Source organism: Podarcis filfolensis (genome assembly GCF_964270895.1).
Source record: "Podarcis filfolensis genome assembly, chromosome: 3".
Lineage (NCBI taxonomy): Eukaryota > Metazoa > Chordata > Lepidosauria > Squamata > Lacertidae > Podarcis > Podarcis filfolensis.
The window spans coordinates 100,776,551-100,794,013 of NC_139606.1; the positions used below are offsets into that span (position 1 = coordinate 100,776,551).

The 17,463-nt window shown below is 38.8% G+C and overlaps 1 protein-coding gene across 3 annotated transcripts in view; it reads left to right on the forward strand.

Annotated features, from left to right (window-relative positions):
* The window catches only part of PLEKHH2 (pleckstrin homology, MyTH4 and FERM domain containing H2), a 62,232-nt gene that overhangs the window by 20,242 nt on the left and 24,527 nt on the right, over nucleotides 1-17,463 (forward strand). For 2 of the 3 annotated variants that reach the window (XR_014545799.1, XM_083604829.1), the window contains exons 4-13: nucleotides 1,905-2,054; nucleotides 2,845-2,928; nucleotides 3,940-4,021; nucleotides 6,926-7,108; nucleotides 9,152-10,125; nucleotides 11,846-11,921; nucleotides 12,401-12,495; nucleotides 13,141-13,285; nucleotides 13,656-13,792; nucleotides 15,678-15,788. Coding sequence is in view for 2 of the 3 variants with exons in the window: in XM_083604829.1 (XP_083460955.1) it covers nucleotides 1,905-2,054; nucleotides 2,845-2,928; nucleotides 3,940-4,021; nucleotides 6,926-7,108; nucleotides 9,152-10,125; nucleotides 11,846-11,921; nucleotides 12,401-12,495; nucleotides 13,141-13,285; nucleotides 13,656-13,792; nucleotides 15,678-15,788 (2,037 nt within the window). In the remaining variant the exon portion in view is untranslated. The remainder of the gene's footprint in view (nucleotides 1-1,904; nucleotides 2,055-2,844; nucleotides 2,929-3,939; nucleotides 4,022-6,925; nucleotides 7,109-9,151; nucleotides 10,126-11,845; nucleotides 11,922-12,400; nucleotides 12,496-13,140; nucleotides 13,286-13,655; nucleotides 13,793-15,677; nucleotides 15,789-17,463) is intronic. The other variant, XM_083604830.1, reaches the window with a different exon arrangement.

Genomic DNA, 17,463 nt, shown 5'->3' on the forward strand with positions numbered 1-17,463 from the left:
CAGGACCTTCATAAACTACCCATGTGTATCTATGCTGGGGATCTTGTCTGTTGTATCAGTTTGGTCACTCCATCTCAGATGTTGCAAAGATACAAAATATTTTCAAAAAGTCAAAATGATCCATGGATTATAGCACATTCTGTGCAATATTTGGGACTGTTTCAATTTTTAGTTTTAGGACAATTAAGGGGACACTTGATAGAAGTTTGTGGAATTATTTAAAGGTTTTGGAGAAAGTAGACAGAAATAATTTTCTTCCTCTCTCACAGTACCAGAACTTGTGGTCATCCAGTGAATCCATTCGCAGTAGATTCATGGCAGACAAAAGAAATTCGTTTTTCACACAATGCATCATTAACTTATGGAATTTGCTGCCGCAGCATGTAGTAATGGCTACTGGATTAGATGACTTTAAAGGGGGATTAGACAGATTCACTGAGAATAGATCTCTCAATGGCTATTAACTAAACTTTTGAAGATGTTTAGCTTTTGAAGATGTTTTGAATATTGCTGTAATCTGTTCTGTTACTCTCTTCTGTTACTTTTTAATGTAGTTTTATATTGCCTTTTGAATGTATGGTAACTTTTTATTTTGTTAGCTGCATTGATGGGTTTGATGTTAGCTGCATTGATGAAAAGTAGCATAGCAATAAACAAACAAACTAGGGTAACTAAGTGGAATGCCCCTGTTCAGAGGCAGAATGCATGCAATACTAGCAGAAGACTTCAACCTTTATGCCCTGCCTGCAGCGTTCTGTGAACAGCAGTGTCATGTTTGTGAAAAGCAGGGGATGGTCATTGTGAGAACAGAATGCTAGAACAAATTGGCCTGATCCAGCAGACTCATAACGTTCTTATAATCCAGCTGTTCTGATTATTCATGGGAGTTCCTCCACTTTTTGCACTGGTTCTTACAGGACCCTGATTCAAAATTTTGGAATTTATGTTTGAGGAAATGGGCCAAGAAGAACCGTGGTTCCCTTACTAGGCTGAGTATATTAAACAGAACAAAATAAAATAAAATAGCAGAAGGTGGCTGTACAATTTTATTGTAAGGAATCTCTATGAAAACCACTGTGGAAATGCAATTTACAGTAAATAGTAGAGAAGCAAAGTAGATCTAATCCCGTTTCGCAAAGTAAACAAATTTTGGAAACGAAGGTTAACTCATGTAGTAACAGAGAGTGTTGAGATTGTCCGCACGTGTCATGGTTCACTGTTCCCCAACCAGGGAATCTTAGCAAGGGGCCATCACTGTCTGTGTATACATGCTGGTGTTTTGCAGGGGGAATGTGCATGCAGCTAAAGCAGCTCTGTTGAATTTTGTAGTTGGTTAAGCACAGTGCAATGGCAGATGCTGGTCTCAGCTCACAAATGGCTTGAGCAAGCAGGCAACAATATTGGTGGACTAGACAATTTGACTCAGAAAACAATTTAACAAATTTCTGTCTTAAAAGTAATCTGCTTTCTATTTTTTCAGGAATAGTTAAAACATTTTCTCTATGAGTTCAAAATAAATTGCATGCCTTAAATAATCCCTGCTAAACTTTTTAATAGTAATTATAAACACTGGTGTTCATTCATCGTTGTATATACTGGTGATCCAGACTATTCTTGGGAGGCACTCTACTCAAAGAACTGTCCTGCTGATGGAAGTAGTGAGAGGTGATTTCTGCTTATTCCTCCTGCAATCCATGGTGTCCATCCAAAAAGTTGTCCCAGAAGGAAAGAGTATCCTCCAGAACTGTGTGGGAAATAGACCTGGGGGCTGCAAAGGAAAGGGGGAATTACCAAAATTACCCTCCTTCCTCCAGCAGCTCAAGGTGGCATACATGGTTCTCTTCTTATTTTTATTTCTGTGGTGTAAACAGTTTTCATATATAGTGCTATGTTCTAACTTTTAGGTGCAAATTATGGAGGAGAAACTAAAAGCTGCTAATGTCCAAACCAGTGAGTCAGAGACAAGACTATATAAGAGATGTCAAGATCTGGAGACACTGGTGCAGGAGAAAGATGACATTATACATAATTTGGAAGAACAGCTTGCAGAACAGGTTGGAAATGATATGGCTGTCCCTCAGTTACCTACATTTATAATTTGTTGTATAACAGATAAGAACCAAAGTAGGGAAAAGAATCCATACCTTCTAGATTTTCTTCCACTCAAAGCCTTGTTGGAAAAAGTAATCAGATTCTGTAAAGATATCTATTCATATCTCAAATTTTGATCAGAAATGTAAATGTGGATGACTATATTGCATGGCATGTGTCTGAGAAGGAGATTTTCAGTGGGACCTTTTCTAGTTGTTTGGGCCCTTAAAGTTGTGTTTTTAAAAATTGTGTTGGGGACAAACTTTCTGCTTTCTTGAAACACTGTATTATTTTGATTCCTGGAGCAACTGTTCATTTTTGAGGGGTGGGGTGGAATTCTTAAAACTTCATAAAGCAGCTTCGCAGAAGATCAGCCAACATATATTTATGTGTTGCCATAATAGCACTGAAATCCAATCTAGTCCCAGCACAGCAGCAGCAGCCATAGTGTTGATGTACTGATGTCTTGTTCCTTCCCTATAAAACTTGTACGAGGGCAATTGATGCTTTCTCATTAGCTGGAGGAGAGACTGGGGTCACTTTTGTGGTTGAGGATCTGGATTTTTAGTGGAGGTATTGGTTTTTGTTGTTTCTGCAAGAGTGGCTTTTTGTAAGGGGATGAGAGTTGTCGGCTGTTTTCGTAAGCATCAGATACTGCTTTAATTGCATAATGCCAATTGTTGGGTGGACAAAAAAAGTTTCTTGGGGTCAAGAATGCAAGTTTCAAAAGAGCTGGGTCTGTCATTTTTTCAGAAGCAAATAAGAATACAAGAGGCAAAAATTATAGAAGAAAAAGCTGCCAAGATAAAAGAATGGGTGACTGTCAAGCTCCATGAGGTGAGTGCTGTGAGAAAAATGTATCAAAGATGAGCTGCAAACACTTGAAATCAATAGAAATGTATCAGTACAAGTAGGAAAAAATTAAATGCTTGAAAATGTAGCAGGCATTATATGGTTAAAGTTTTTTTCATTGTGAGGTTCACTGATACTCTACCAACAAAATGGCAACTCAAAACTGCACAGATGAAAATCTTAGTGGACTAATTCATGTTCCATTAGCACACAACTGCCATTTCCCAACTTATCTACTCACTAATAAAAATGAAAAAGTGAGTTATTAGCAGCTTTCCAGATAAGTCCACCAGTTTTACATATCAATGTAAAAATATTTACTAGTCCTTCTGGTCATTCACACATATGTTAATCATCTGTGGGACATAGGCAGCTTGAAAAAAGGATGTGCTATCCCAGATGCAGTACCATAACTGCTTTTCTCCAAAGCATCAGAGAGGGGGCATTTAAAGATAATTAGGATTCCCCCTTTCCGTGCATTAGAAATAAGAAAATACTTTTGATTTAAGGTGGTTGATGATGAAGAGAATGGGTTGGTTTTAGTGCCTTTTTCTGTCTTAAGGTTTTGTGGCAACCATAACATGTAGAATTTTTCAAAATGAAGAAATAGGAACCTAGAAACTATAGAATTGTAGAGTTGGAAGGGTTCACAAGGGCCATCTAGTCTAACCTTCAATTCAAGAGTCTTTTGCCCAGTGTGGGGTTCCAACCTACAACCCTGAGATTAAGAGTCTCATGTTCTACCAACTGAGCTATTCCTTCACTAAATAAGCATTGAGATCAACAACTGCGATTCTAATAAACATTTAAATTACCAGTATATTGTTTTCAGATGTGGCAAAGATACACAAGTATGGTTTGAATATTACCAACCTACCTGAAGCAGTATTTTGAACTATTCATGCATATAAGATAGGGGGAAATGGCTTTTCTCTGGATGCAATGTTTTTCAGTGTTTCTACTCATGAAAAGGAGCTTATGTCTATATGCTTTCAGCTAGAAGTGGAAAATCAGAACCTTCGCATGTTAAATCAAAACCAAACTGAAGAGATGAGGATATTGCAGACTAAACTGCAAGGTAGATGTGGAAGATTATCTGAAAACAGCTTTAAGTGTTATGTACTGTGTTTCATTATTAGAACATTAGCCAGCATGCCTTTACATTGAGTATGTAAGTATTTATAACAGGTTGTATTCTGTGCTAATGTTTGTGCCCTGGGCACAGAATTTTTATGGGTGGAAGTTGGATGAGGAATCCTTCCCCAACTCTGAGCCTTGGCTACTGTTGTGGGCCCCTTTCTTGAAATATTCTTTCCGGCTCACGAAATCAGTCCTTCCGCACGCACAGAGAGAGGGGAAGAAACGTGTCCATGCGCAACTCACACACTGGATCCTTGGAACTCTTGCTCACTTTTTTCTCCCATTTGAGCCCAGGTCTGCTGCACTGGTAAGAGTGCTAGGCTGGCTGCAAGCACCCTGTCCATGGCAGGGGAGACGGGTGGATGGCCAGACGCATGGTGGTGGTGGCAGCGCCCCAGCCTGAGGAGGTGCGCATGCATGTCCCACCACTTCTCTGTGGCTCCATTTGGCAACAGCAGCAGTGCTGCATGGAGGTGCCTTGATGGCTGGGCGACGGCAAGCACCTCCATCCTGCCCACAGCCAGCTTCCTCTGCCCGTTGCCCTGAGCTTCAGTAGAGACGCTCCCACTCACTTCAGCACACTAGGGGGCGCAATACCTGCTCTGCCCTGGGTGTTGGCAACCCATGCAACACTACTGGTGAGAATCAGCTGGTACATATATTTCCCATGCCCACAATAGGAAAATATGAAGTTGGGACCTCTAGCTTCCTTTGCATTATTTATCCATTTAGATTTCATTTTTAGGTACATCCCACAGTGGAATTAGATCACTTGTTTGTGCCATTTTCTAAAACCTAGACTTAAGATTTGTTCAGATGTTGTTTCTTTGCTTATATTCTAACCCTCTGCATAGGAAGTATCTAGAAAATTGTTATATGTACATTTTGTAATGTTGGAATTTTCAGATATGGATGAGTTGCTTGGATGATCATGAGACACAGCCACAATTTTTTATGTGGCTTGGGAAACCCAGCCAGATGGGCTGGGTATAAATAAATGATGATGATGATGATGATGATGATGATGATGATGATGATGATGTGGTGGTGGCAATGATTCCTAAATCAGCCTTGAGACACTTCTATGAAAGGAAGTTTCAAATGGCTTAGATATATATTATATATAATAGCTGTATCAGTCCTTCCACTTGCATATACTCTTCTACTGATAACTGTGAAGACTCAGTAGAAAGGACAAATATGTTGCTGATGCTTAAAAGCAAGCTTGTAAATCAGAATTATGTAGTCTTTGTCTCTTCTGATCTGTAGCAATGCTTACAGTCATCAGATTGAGGGTTTTGCTGATTTAAAACCAAATGAAAAGATGTTGTAACATACATTTTCAAAACCAGTATAGGAATAAAAAGCTGCCTTATAGCAAGTTAGAAAGCGATAACAATGAGGATCCCTAGAAGTCAAAGCATAAACAATTACAAGACCTAGAATAATCTATATATCTTTATATATACATCAATGAAGATACAGAAACACAAAACCAAATAATATAAATCGGAAGATAGGACATCAGCAGACAAAAATCTGTTTCAACTGTTTAGTCTTTTTTTAATTCAGTCTGTTTTCTCAGTTTTTCATGAAGAGTGTGATAACATTCAACTAATGAAGAGATATCCTGGTTCTTTTTGTGCCTTTCTGGCCAATAAAGGTTATTTTTTCTGTGCAGTTGTTTTTGTCTTGATGAATTGCTTTTTTGCCTTGATGAAAAACAGTTTTTTCCCTACAAGTGCATGTACAGTCTTTGAGTGAAATATTTTATGGTTCATCTTGGCTAAAGAATTCATCAGTGCAAACACAGCTGCTTAGAAAAATGAACCCTTATGGGCCAGAAAAGTACAAGAAGAACCAGGGTATCTTTTCAGGAGTTGAATGTTATCACTCTCTCCAAGGACAATTGAAAAAAACAGACTTTTATTTTTATTTTTTAAGGAAGACTGAGTATACTGATGTGCCATCTTTAGATTTATATTATTTTTTTTTGTGTTTCTGTATCTACACTGATGCAGTTTATTTTATTTGGAGAGAGAGAGAGAAATACAACCCCCTTTTTTATACTGTACTGGGTCTTGTAGTTTTTATACCAGATTTGTCCCGTTAGTCTAGTCTTTCTACTCTCATTGGTAGCAGATCTCTGATCACATACTACCTTTTTCTTTCAATTAGAGATACCAGGGATTGAATCTGGACCTTTTGCATTCAAAGCTCTACCACTTTGGTCCCTCCTCAGAAGGGGTCAATGTTATTTACTGCTAAATTGGAGAAGGCCTTTTGACAGAAGGGGGGCTAATCCGAGCCAAGAACTAATTTCATTGTATGTGTGGAGAATCAGGTTCCTGTTCTTGGTTAGCAAGAACAAAAAATATTCCTCGTAAATGATAGCTGTTCACCACTTCCCACTTCTGCCATAAATTTTGCTCATACAGTGGTACCTCGAGTTACAAACGCTTCAGGTTACAAACTCTGCTAACCTGGAAGAGTTACCTCGAGTTGAGAACTTTGCCCCAGGATGAGAACGGAAATCATGTGCCAGCGGCGCAGCAGCAGCAAGAGGCCCCATTAGCAAAAGCACGCCTCTAGTTAAGAACAGTTTCAGGTTAAGAACAGACCTCCGGAACTAATTAAGTTTGTAACTAGAGGTACCACTGTATTATGGATTTCTTTCTTTCCACACTTTAGTCGATAGAAATATCAAAGAAAGAATTTCAGGTAAACATGGGTGCTAATATAAAAATTCTTGGATCTTACAGCATTCAAGATAAATAAGAAATCTTTTAGTATATAACAGCAGAATATATTGAATCTTGATATTTGAATTATTGCTGCACAGAACTTCAGGGGAAGAAATCTGTTCCTTCAGCACAAAAGCCTGGAGAAGGCCAACGACTGAGCAGTTTGACTTTTGGATGCTTCTTGAACCGAGCAAGAAGTCCTCAGCCAGTTCCGAAGCCTGATGATACAAGCAGCTCCTCATCAAAGCAAGCTGAACTAAATGAAGGCAATAGCAGTCTAGGTATTTTGGGGCATAATTTTCAAAGTGACCAGTAATTCAATCAGATTCAAACAGATTTACTTGGAAATAATTTACATTGATAACAGTGGGATTTTATTTCTAACTTTATTTCTAGGAGGGCTAGAGACTTACTTCTTTTTAAACAAAGCTCAGAGTCTGGGGCCTCCTGGGGGCATGGGTTGGCGATCCTGGTTATCAAACTGCATCATAACAAGCAAGTCTGTTGACCAACTTTGGCCAGAAATACCACCCTTTTAAAAACTACTTGCATGTTACAGAACTCATGAGTGAAAACACAGTCTAGATGTTTCCCATCAATTGAACAGGGATTGGGAAACTCAGGCCTGGAGCCAAATGCAGCCCTCCATGCCTCTCTATGTGGCCCTTAGAACTCTTCCCAGGCCACACATACAACTGGCCCTGCTTTGTGACTCGAGAATGTTTTGCCTGGCTGGAATGCTAACTGGTCTTGAGAGCGTTAAACTTTTGAAAATATAATTTAAGTTGAGGAAGAAACTGACACAGAAATTTATTTTTAATAAACTTCATAATTTTAAGCTTAGTCACCGTGTTCTGTTCATTGTAATATGTCATATAATCTTTTACAAGGGCTGCATATTTTAATTTTCTGTCTTGACCAACAGTGTTCGTTTTATCAAAAATTTAAATGTGAACATTAGAACAGTTTCAGTCTTATCTACAAACTAGTTAACTTGGGTTCCTTGCATTTGAATAGGAATAACCTTCTTGTGTTTCAAATGTGCTAACACACTGATCACAAAACTTTATAATACCAGCAACTGAAAGCTTAGGATAGGATGAACTCATCTGGCACTTACATTGCAGGAGTGCTACTCTGGATTTGTCAAGTGCAATGATGTTGCTGCAAATGTTTTAGGTTTGAAATGTCACTTAGCTTATGCAGAAGTAGTGTGACCCGTTTGTAGCTTAGGTTGTAGGTTAAGAATAGTTTCTATTACACTTTCCTTCTGATCCTGTATACTTGGAAGTGAAAGCTGTTTATTTTAGTTGGTTCTTACTTGAGGAAAGTGTTCTTAGGCTGACGTACACAACAGCAGTTCAAGGACTGGATAGTAGGGCTGCAGTACAGAAGAGTCACAGCAGACAACTGGAGAAACTAGTAGAATGGTCAGAGGAGGTATATTTCTCCACCTTTTCATTGTTATCATCCCTTCCTTCAGATTCTATAAAGAAACTCTGTATGACCAAAAAAAGTACTTAGGCTAGTTGCAAAACCCCAGACAGACCTTTCTTTGGGCTCACTTTTGAATTACTCACTGTGCTCTACATTTTCAACCTGCAGGTGAGAGCCATTTTTGAATGCTTCTCCACGTACAAAATTAACTCCATGTACAAAATTAAACCCATTTCCTCTGGGAATAAGAGTCTAGCCTTGCCCTTCTCCATTTTTTCTATACTAGTTTTCTATGTGCAGGAAGTTTTGACAAAGCTAGTGGAGTATTAAAACCAGCATCTCAGTCTACAGCAGCCTTTCTCCATCTCCCCAGATATTGTTGAACTACAACTCCCATCACCCCTAGCTAGAAAGGCCAGAGCTCAGGGATGATGGGATTTGTAGTCCAACAACATTTGGGGACCCACAGGTTGAGAACCGCTGCTCTACAGGGATTTGGTCCACTTATTTGTAGATCTGACCATATCTTCTTAGAATGAAGCTGCCAATGTTTCACATAATATTGTATACTATTTGTATACTGTATTTTCCCATGTATAAGACTAGGGGTTTTTTTACCAAAAAAATTAGGTTTGAAATTGGGGCTCGTCTTATACATGGGTAGTGCTGAGGGGTGTTTTCTTAATTTGGAGTCCCCCAAAATAGGGGGCGTCTTATACATGGGGGCGTCTTATACATGGAACTATACGGTAAGCTGTATATCACAATTATCTTGATTGAAAACAAAGGTGCATTTCAACTGATGAACACATTGGTTATAAATTACAACCTGCTGCCTTCATTAAAAGTAGTTTTTTCCAAACATGTCGTTGTTACTGTTTTTCCAGAGAAGGAAGTCCAGGAAACATCTCTTCTTGGCCAAATGTATGGGAGTAATAGAGTTCTGAAACCTCTACAACATAGCTCTTGCATGCCAGAACAAAGGCAAGCAGTAAAGTCAAAAGACCTAGATAGTAATGTATCAAAGAACTCCTGCATTACAGTAAGTGACTGGAGCTCTGATGAGGAAGAAGGAGGCAAAGGAAGATCAAAATCTAGGTGCGTATCCACTGTTTCAAGTCACACATCTGAAGAAGGCACAGGCTATAGCAGAATTGGAAGTGAAATGTATTTGACAGCATCAGATGACAGCAGTTCTTTTTTGGAAGAAGAGAGCTTCCAAGCTCAGGGAAACATATGCAAAAAACTATATTCTTGGCAACAAGGGTCTCCATGGAAAAACCAGAACCATCTAGTTGGAAAGAGCAACTTGGAATCCTTCAGCGAAAAGAAGGATCATGATAGCTTTTCAGATGAACTGAATAAGAGGTTTCAGTCCCACAGGCTAGATTATTCATCCTCTTCCAGTGAGGCAAATACTCCAAGTCCAATTCTAACGCCAGCTCTAGCTCCTAAGCATCCAGCACTGATGCTGGCAGCAGGCTCTGTGTCTGGCAGACAACTTGATTCTCCATCTAATCTGCCGCCTCCAAAACTGAGGACTCCTAGCATCTTTACTTTAAGTGCAGCATTGGCAAAAAAACATTTCAGCCAGCCTCCTCTATGTTCGGACAAAATGTTTGGCAGAAACAGAAATGCTATAAGCATGATACGTCCTTTTAAGCCTCAGGAAACAGACATAGATCAAGTGGATGGGGAAAGTACAGAAGTTCCGGAGAAGATGGAGATTAGTTGTAATGAGGAATTGTTTACCTATGACTCCTGTGAGACTCAGTGTGCAGAAACCTTGGACTCTAATGATGCAAGGAAAACTACAAGCAGCAAGCCACCTACTCCTCCTCTGCATCGATTCCCCTCTTGGGTAAATGAAATCATAATATTCCAGCATGTTAATTTAACCAGATATGGTTCACATTCCCACTTTTTTGGGGGGGGGATTATCCTCTAAATGTTGCTATCAACATTAAACGTGGGCATATGTTGCTTCGTTGAAAGCACATGTCATCTCTCTAGTCAGAATTGACCACATATGAAATAGTTACAAGTGTTAATTTTTCAGTGCAATAAATAAATAAATCTTGGTTTATACTTCAGAATATGTGAGAACAGATTAGAAGCTCGACTAGGATCAATACAAGTTCATGAAATTTGTCATCGACTTCAGTGGAACTAACAATAAAGTAGTTTAAAACCCTTTATAATTTCCCTTCCTTTTCGTAACAGGTTATATAATTTAACCAGGACAAGAGAGAGGGCGGATGGAGTAGAACAGGAAGACATTAAGTTAAATATGACAGCACTATTAGATGAGTTGATTGAAGAGCCTTTACTAGATTTTCCACTTTAACTTCTTATTATTTAATCAAGGGCTGGGGGTGGAAAGTTTGAATCCAGGCAGTTGTGCTGGGAGTGGGAAGTTAGTGTTTTCCATCTCATCTAGTATGGCAAGAGTGCGTGTGTAGGAAATGCAAAGATATATATTTACTGCCACTGACATGCACACTTTATAATTTCCTGTGTTTACCTTTCAGTTACTTTTTAATACTTAGAATATTGCTGTTTGCTGTGACTTACATAGGGGAAGTGATAGGGAGAGTTGAGGGAAAGAGTAGTACAGGTAGTTGTTACTAATGTATGCAGTTTGGTGGAAGGTGATCTTAAAAGTATGCATTTCTCTGAAAAAAAATCTCAACTGTTCTAAACACATTTAGCTTCTGTCCTAAGCACATTTACTTAAACAAACAAGCATCCTGTTGACTTCAGGAACTATAATAGGTGCTTAGCAAATTATAGGTTAATTGAATTTTGATAGCAATATATAGTGGAAAACACATAAATGACTACTAAAGAGGCCTTATGGGCAGTATCCAACTTATTCTATCTGTGCAAGGATTTCTGCTTGCTCAGTGGACCTTTCTCCCCCATGTGCCATTCTGGGGGTTTCTCCAGCCCTCCAGACCAAGATGGGGACAGCATGGGACACATATGGAGAGAGGAGAGGTGGGAAAGCTCCCTTAGGTAAATGGAAATCTTTACATAGATTGAACAAATCAGTTTGATACCATCCTGAAGCTTAACCGTAATTATTAAACAACATTAAAATATTACCATATGAAGAAATTGGTATCAAACGACAAATATTTCAGTAAAGAACAAATCATGTTGCTGATAATCAATATAAGCTTTGTTGTACTAGCCAAAGGCCATGACAAAACCATACAAACACTATCAGGAAAAGAAATATCTATATAACTATGTAACTGTATGTAAAAAGCCGAGCCACTGCCTGAACCATCAAAATCATAAAATCCTGCTAATAAGAAAAATGCAGCAATGTCTGAAAGAAATACATTTTATAAGGAATAGCTGCAAAAAATAGAGAACTAGAGCAGAAATAAGCAAATAACAGATTATCAATTTTTGGCATCAGCTGTTAAAATGCTTCCTAATGTTGAAAAGAAACTTAATTCTGCTCCCATCTGAATTTAGTTGCGGTGGGTCATAGATTTAATGTGAACACAGCATAAAGTTATGGAAAGGCTTAATAAAATGTATTCTAAAAACCTCTGTTTGTATATCAGGAAAGCAGAATTTATGCTGTAGCCAAGTCAGGCTTACGCTTTTCTGAGGCCTTCAACATGGACTCTTTCAATAAAAGTAAGTGTGACAAAGCTGTTTGAGGATTGAAATCTTAAATTTATTTAACAGGTACATATTTTTCAACTCAGTGAGACTTACCTCAGAGTAAACAGGATAAAAATCCTTTGCTTGCCTATTTGTGGAAATAAAAGGTCTCAAAAGTGTACAAATCAGTCTTTGGAAAATGTTTTGCTTCTTTAATTATATATATTAAGTTAGATCAAGCATGCGTCTTATATTCATGAGCATTTACATTACTTTTTACTAGCTTTTAAAATTTGCTATAATTATCTCCTTTTCTTTGTTCTATTTAAAAATATTAACATATCAAAAATGTATACATTTCATAGAATGCATTTTGTCCACATGTTGTTTTACCTTCTTAGAACTTGTACATCTGTATCTGACAGTCTGATTATTCGGCTATTACTTTATTCACTGAAAAAAATTCCCTAAGCAATCCAGCATTTTCAGAATATATATATATATTATTTCAGGTTCCACCTCTTCAGCTTCATATTCCTCATCAGGACTTTACACATCGCTAATATACAAGAATGTGACTACACCAGTCTATACCACTCTTAAAGGGGTAAGATTTTGATTTAAAAGTTGTATTTAGGGGATGAACTCTTGCGGTCTATTTCAAAAACATGACATTTCATACATTTCAGAGCAAAAAAAAAAGTGCTTGAAAAGTTATTGGTACTGCTTTGGAATTGTTGTGGTGGGGATCCTATAGTTAGTATCCCAGGGTACGATGATTGGCTAGTAATTTTCCAGTAATCTTTTAGAATTTGATGAGTGTTAAATTGTTCAATGAAAATGGCAAAATATTTAAGAGGTGGAGCCTTCTGGTGGCATATTATTATTTCATGCACCAGATGTGAAACCTGAACATAACAGTAACATTTAAAATACAGTAGAGCCAGAAATGCCGATGGAAAGAAAGTGAATGTGAAGTTCCAAATGTTGGATAACAATCTCCAATATTCCACTTAGCTGTGGCAGGACTTTTATCTTCTGGTATATGAAGGTAGAAGCATAAGAGGAGAGACAAAGAGCCAGCCACCAAACATTCCCATACCACAAAAATGTATTGGGTTGCTTCTATGGCATACCTTAATAATTTGGAATTGTGGCCCCATTTCTCTTTTGTACTTATTCCGTAACCTTCTGAATTTCCTTTGTAAATTGAATTTTATTTTATTTTCATTAATCTTATATTCATTATTAGAAAGCAACACAAATCAGCAACAACCCTTTCTTAGATGACTCTTCTGGGTCTGAAGAAGAAGACAGTTCCCGATCCAGTTCTCGGACATCTGAATCGGACTCTCGAAGCAGAAGTGGCCCAGGGAGTCCACGGGCTATGAAACGAGGTGGGCATAAGGCATACGAATGCAGTACTTTTGAATCTAGGGGTTCTCCCGATAACTCCCAAGTCAGTGCATTTATGGAAAGGACAAACAAGAGCTTGGATGTGGTAAACCAGAGAAGCATTATAGAACATGACTATTGCAGTTCCTGTTTTTTTTAGAGAACTGGGAACTAAAGAAGTTTTCCTGTTTCTGGAACATCTCCAACCTTTCTAAAGGCAAAACTGTTACAGTAACAGTAATGTTCGTACAACTCACATTTGACACTGATTAAGCTCTAATAGTTTGCATCTTCCAGGCTAACAAGGATTGTTTGGTTGTTGGTTCAACCCTTGACAAGCAGGAAATATATTATTATCTGCTTTGCATCTAGGGGTCTCTCTGTCTTCAATGACCTCAGAAGGTGACTATGCTATTCCTCCTGATGCCTACTCAACAGACACAGATTATTCAGAACCTGAACAGAAATTGCCTAAAACCTGCTCATCATCTAGTGATAATGGGAAAAATGTGAGTAATGTACAGCCTCTTTTATTCCAGGGCCCTTGGTTCCTTAGGCTATATCTGCACAAGTGATATCCACACTTCTTAATACTTTCTTTTTTTTATATAAATTTTTTATTGATTTTCCAACACATATTAAAAAAAACAATACAAGACAATACATAGACAAACAAACATATAAACACGTATAATTTCTTGACCTCTTTTTCTTAAACCTTGTTTCAACGACTTCCCCATACCTCCCTTTTCTGCATCCCTGTTTTAAATTTTCCCAGCAACCCCTAATTTCAATACTTATAATACAATTTCTGATCTTTTTCCTCTTATCCAATTACTTGTCACCTTACTTACTTATAATTCACTTTCTTTAATCCTTTTTCTCTTACCCAATTATTTAATCATTTTTCTGTTACCCAATTATTTGTCACTGCAATTCTGTTTTGCCTTACCCATGACATTTTAGCACTCATTAATTTTACAACAGTTCTTAAGATACACTTTAAATTTCTTCCAATCTTCTTCCACCGTCTCTTTCCCTTGGTCACGGATTCTGCCAGTCATCTCAGCCAGTCCCATATAGTCAATCACCTTTGTCTGCCATTCTTCCAGCGTGGGTAGCTCTTGTGTCTTCCAATACTTTGCTAAAAGAACTCTTGCTGCTGTTGTCGCATACATAAAAAACATCCTATCTTTCCTTGACACCAATTGGCCTACCATGCCCAGGAGAAAGGCCTCTGGTTTCTTCACGAAAGTGCATTTAAGCACCTTTTTCATTTCATTGTAAATCATTTCCCAGAAAACCTTGATCCTTGGGCACGTCCACCAAAGGTGGTAGAAAGTACCTTCCGTTTCCTTACATTTCCAACATTTATTATTGGGCATATGGTAGATTTTTGCAAGCTTGACTGGGGTCATGTACCACCTGTAGATCATTTTCATAATGTTCTCTCTTAAGGCATTACATGCCGTAAACTTTATACCGGTGGTCCATAACTGTTCCCAGTCAGCAAACATAATGTTATGACCAATGTCTTGTGCCCATTTAATCATAGCTGATTTGACCGTCTCATCCTGTGTATTCCATTTCAACAGCAAGTTATACATTCTTGACAGATTCTTAGTATTGGGTTCCCACACTTCTTAATACTTTCTTCCTACGTTTTTCTCTGAGGTTAAACCTGCGTAATCTCTCATTATATGTGTACATAATAGGCTACTTAGAGAAAGAGAGTGGACAGAGGAGCAATCAAAATACAATTGAAAACGGCAGTACACTGACAATTTATGCCCATTTTAAAATTCCTGGACTTTCGAGATTTCACCCACCCACCCACAGATGTTTGTGAGACAAAAGAATACATCTGTAGGATTGCAAAATGCCTCGGAGTCTGATGTAAGATGTGGGAGGAATGGAAACAAAACACAAATTAGAGATTTGGTAGAGAAGTGTGCACAATGAGGAACTGGAAATATATGAATTGTTCCAGTTAAAGCATATGTATGTGGGTTATATGTGTTTAATTCAAATTTAACTTTCTGAAGCAAAAGATAAGCACTTACAATTTAGTTTATATAAGTTATAAAGAGTCATCAAGAGGAGAAGCGGGAGGAGGATGAAACTGATAGATTAGGAGATGAGTGGCAAAGAATAGAGAGAAGATGTGGCAGTGCTTATGCTAGCAAGCTATATTACCAAGGTGTTGTTGGGTTCTTTCTTATGGACAATGAAGCTTTTACATTCATTTGGCTTATTAACTCACACCAGTAAGACTTGCAGATCAATCAAGTTTTACACGTCTACATTACAGCTGTATACAGTTGTATAGCTAAGGGAAATAAAATAAATCATAATTACCCTTCAACACATTAAAAAATACCTTTTAAATTATAGGAGCCATTGGAAAAATCAGGATATTTGTTAAAAATGGGTGGTAAAGTAAAGACTTGGAAACGACGGTGGTTTGTACTCAAAGGAGGTGAATTGCTGTACTACAAATCTCCGGTAAGCAAGTGCTTTATTGTATTGTGCTTATAGTATTATGAGTTTGAATGCATCAGTTGCTGCAAATCAGCCTACCATTGGGCATCTGTTGGTTGGTTGCGGACCTTCTGACAGAATAGCAATGTCAGTTGATCACTGGAGATCTCTCTTCAAAAGAGAGAGAAAGAGGACCATGTTGTAGCAAGTTTGAATTTGGAGACTTCCCCTTGTGTTACCCATCTGATCTAAGTAAGCCAGCTTTAGCCGTATTGGGAAGGACACAGACGTCCACCACATCCTCAGTTTTAGTGTGTGCTTCCAAAATCCCCAGAGCGCATTAGGAGCCTGGCCATAGCCACAGCCTGCCTGGGGACAGCTCATATGCCACTGTTGTAATTGCTCGCGTTGGGCCTTCCTGTGTTGACAGTGGCAGAGGTTTTCAACCTTTATGAGTCCATGGCTCCCTTGACCAACTACATTCTTTCTGCAGCACCCCTGTGGGGTTGAGGAGCCCAGTTATGTCACCCCTTGCCTGCAGAGCTGGTAGCGTCTCACCCTTTTTCGAACATCTTCCCTTGTGGAGTGTTTCCTCAGCCTCCTCTCCTCGAGAGTCCTCTGGGCAGCTGCTGCTGCCGCCCCTGGTCTCTGAGCTGCCCCCCGCCCCAAAGAGAGGTGTCACCTTACGCTGCCCTACAGGGACCTGAGACCTGTCTGTCCTTTCCCAACAGCAAGGGCTGGCAGAGTAGTTGGCAACCAGCACCCCCTGACCAGCCCCAGAGTATCATTCACCTGCTGAGCTTCTAGCCAGGGTTGCTGCAACAAACAGCTGTGCAAGCCTTTGGGAGGCAGATACGCAAGAAGGCATCAGAGGAGGGAGGAGAGGAAAGAGGGACAGAAGCCATGGCACACTGGTTGAAAACCACTAGACTATGGTTATCTTTATGGGAACGAACCTAGGTGATTCTTTCATTCATGTGCTTCCTATTCCCTCTACTTTCTTGTTACTTCCAAACCCTAAACTGTGGTTAACCTATGTTCTCTTGAAACAAGCCAGCTTCATAAGTCAATATTTGAATTTGGTTTCAGTAAACCACAGTTTGTTCAAAGTTGCAAAGAACAGGGAAAAAGCTTCCAGTCTCCTCTTTGCACAAGATCTGGTGTCTCCAAGGTTTTGCCCTACCCAGTGACACCAGAGAACAAAGATGGGACCGTTTTGCCCAAAGCTATGCATGCCCCTTCCCCTACTGACCAGATGTTTCTGAGCTATGGCTTTTCCCTGATGACCTGAAAGTTTCTGTTCTCCTCAAAAAGAGAATTTCAAAAGGAGATTCCAGTGTACAACTGATGCATTAGAACTTGTCAAGAAATTTGATTCTGTCTGTTTGGGTCTTCATTACATATCTTTAGGCACCAGGCAAAAATGTTTCTCTATAACTAGATCTTTGGCTGATTAAACAATTTATGGCCTTTTAAATGTGTGGCATTATTGCATTGTTCTGGTTTGTGTTTTATTATGCATTTTGTGTTCTCATTTTGAATTTTTGTTATGAAATGCCCGGTGCTCTTCAGATGAAGGGTGGTATACAGATTTAATAACCTTGCCTAGGGCACGTCTGTTAGGCACATCTTCTGGGGAGGAATTCTGTCCCCCAAAAATCCATAGATGACCAGATAAATGGCCCACGACACATTCATT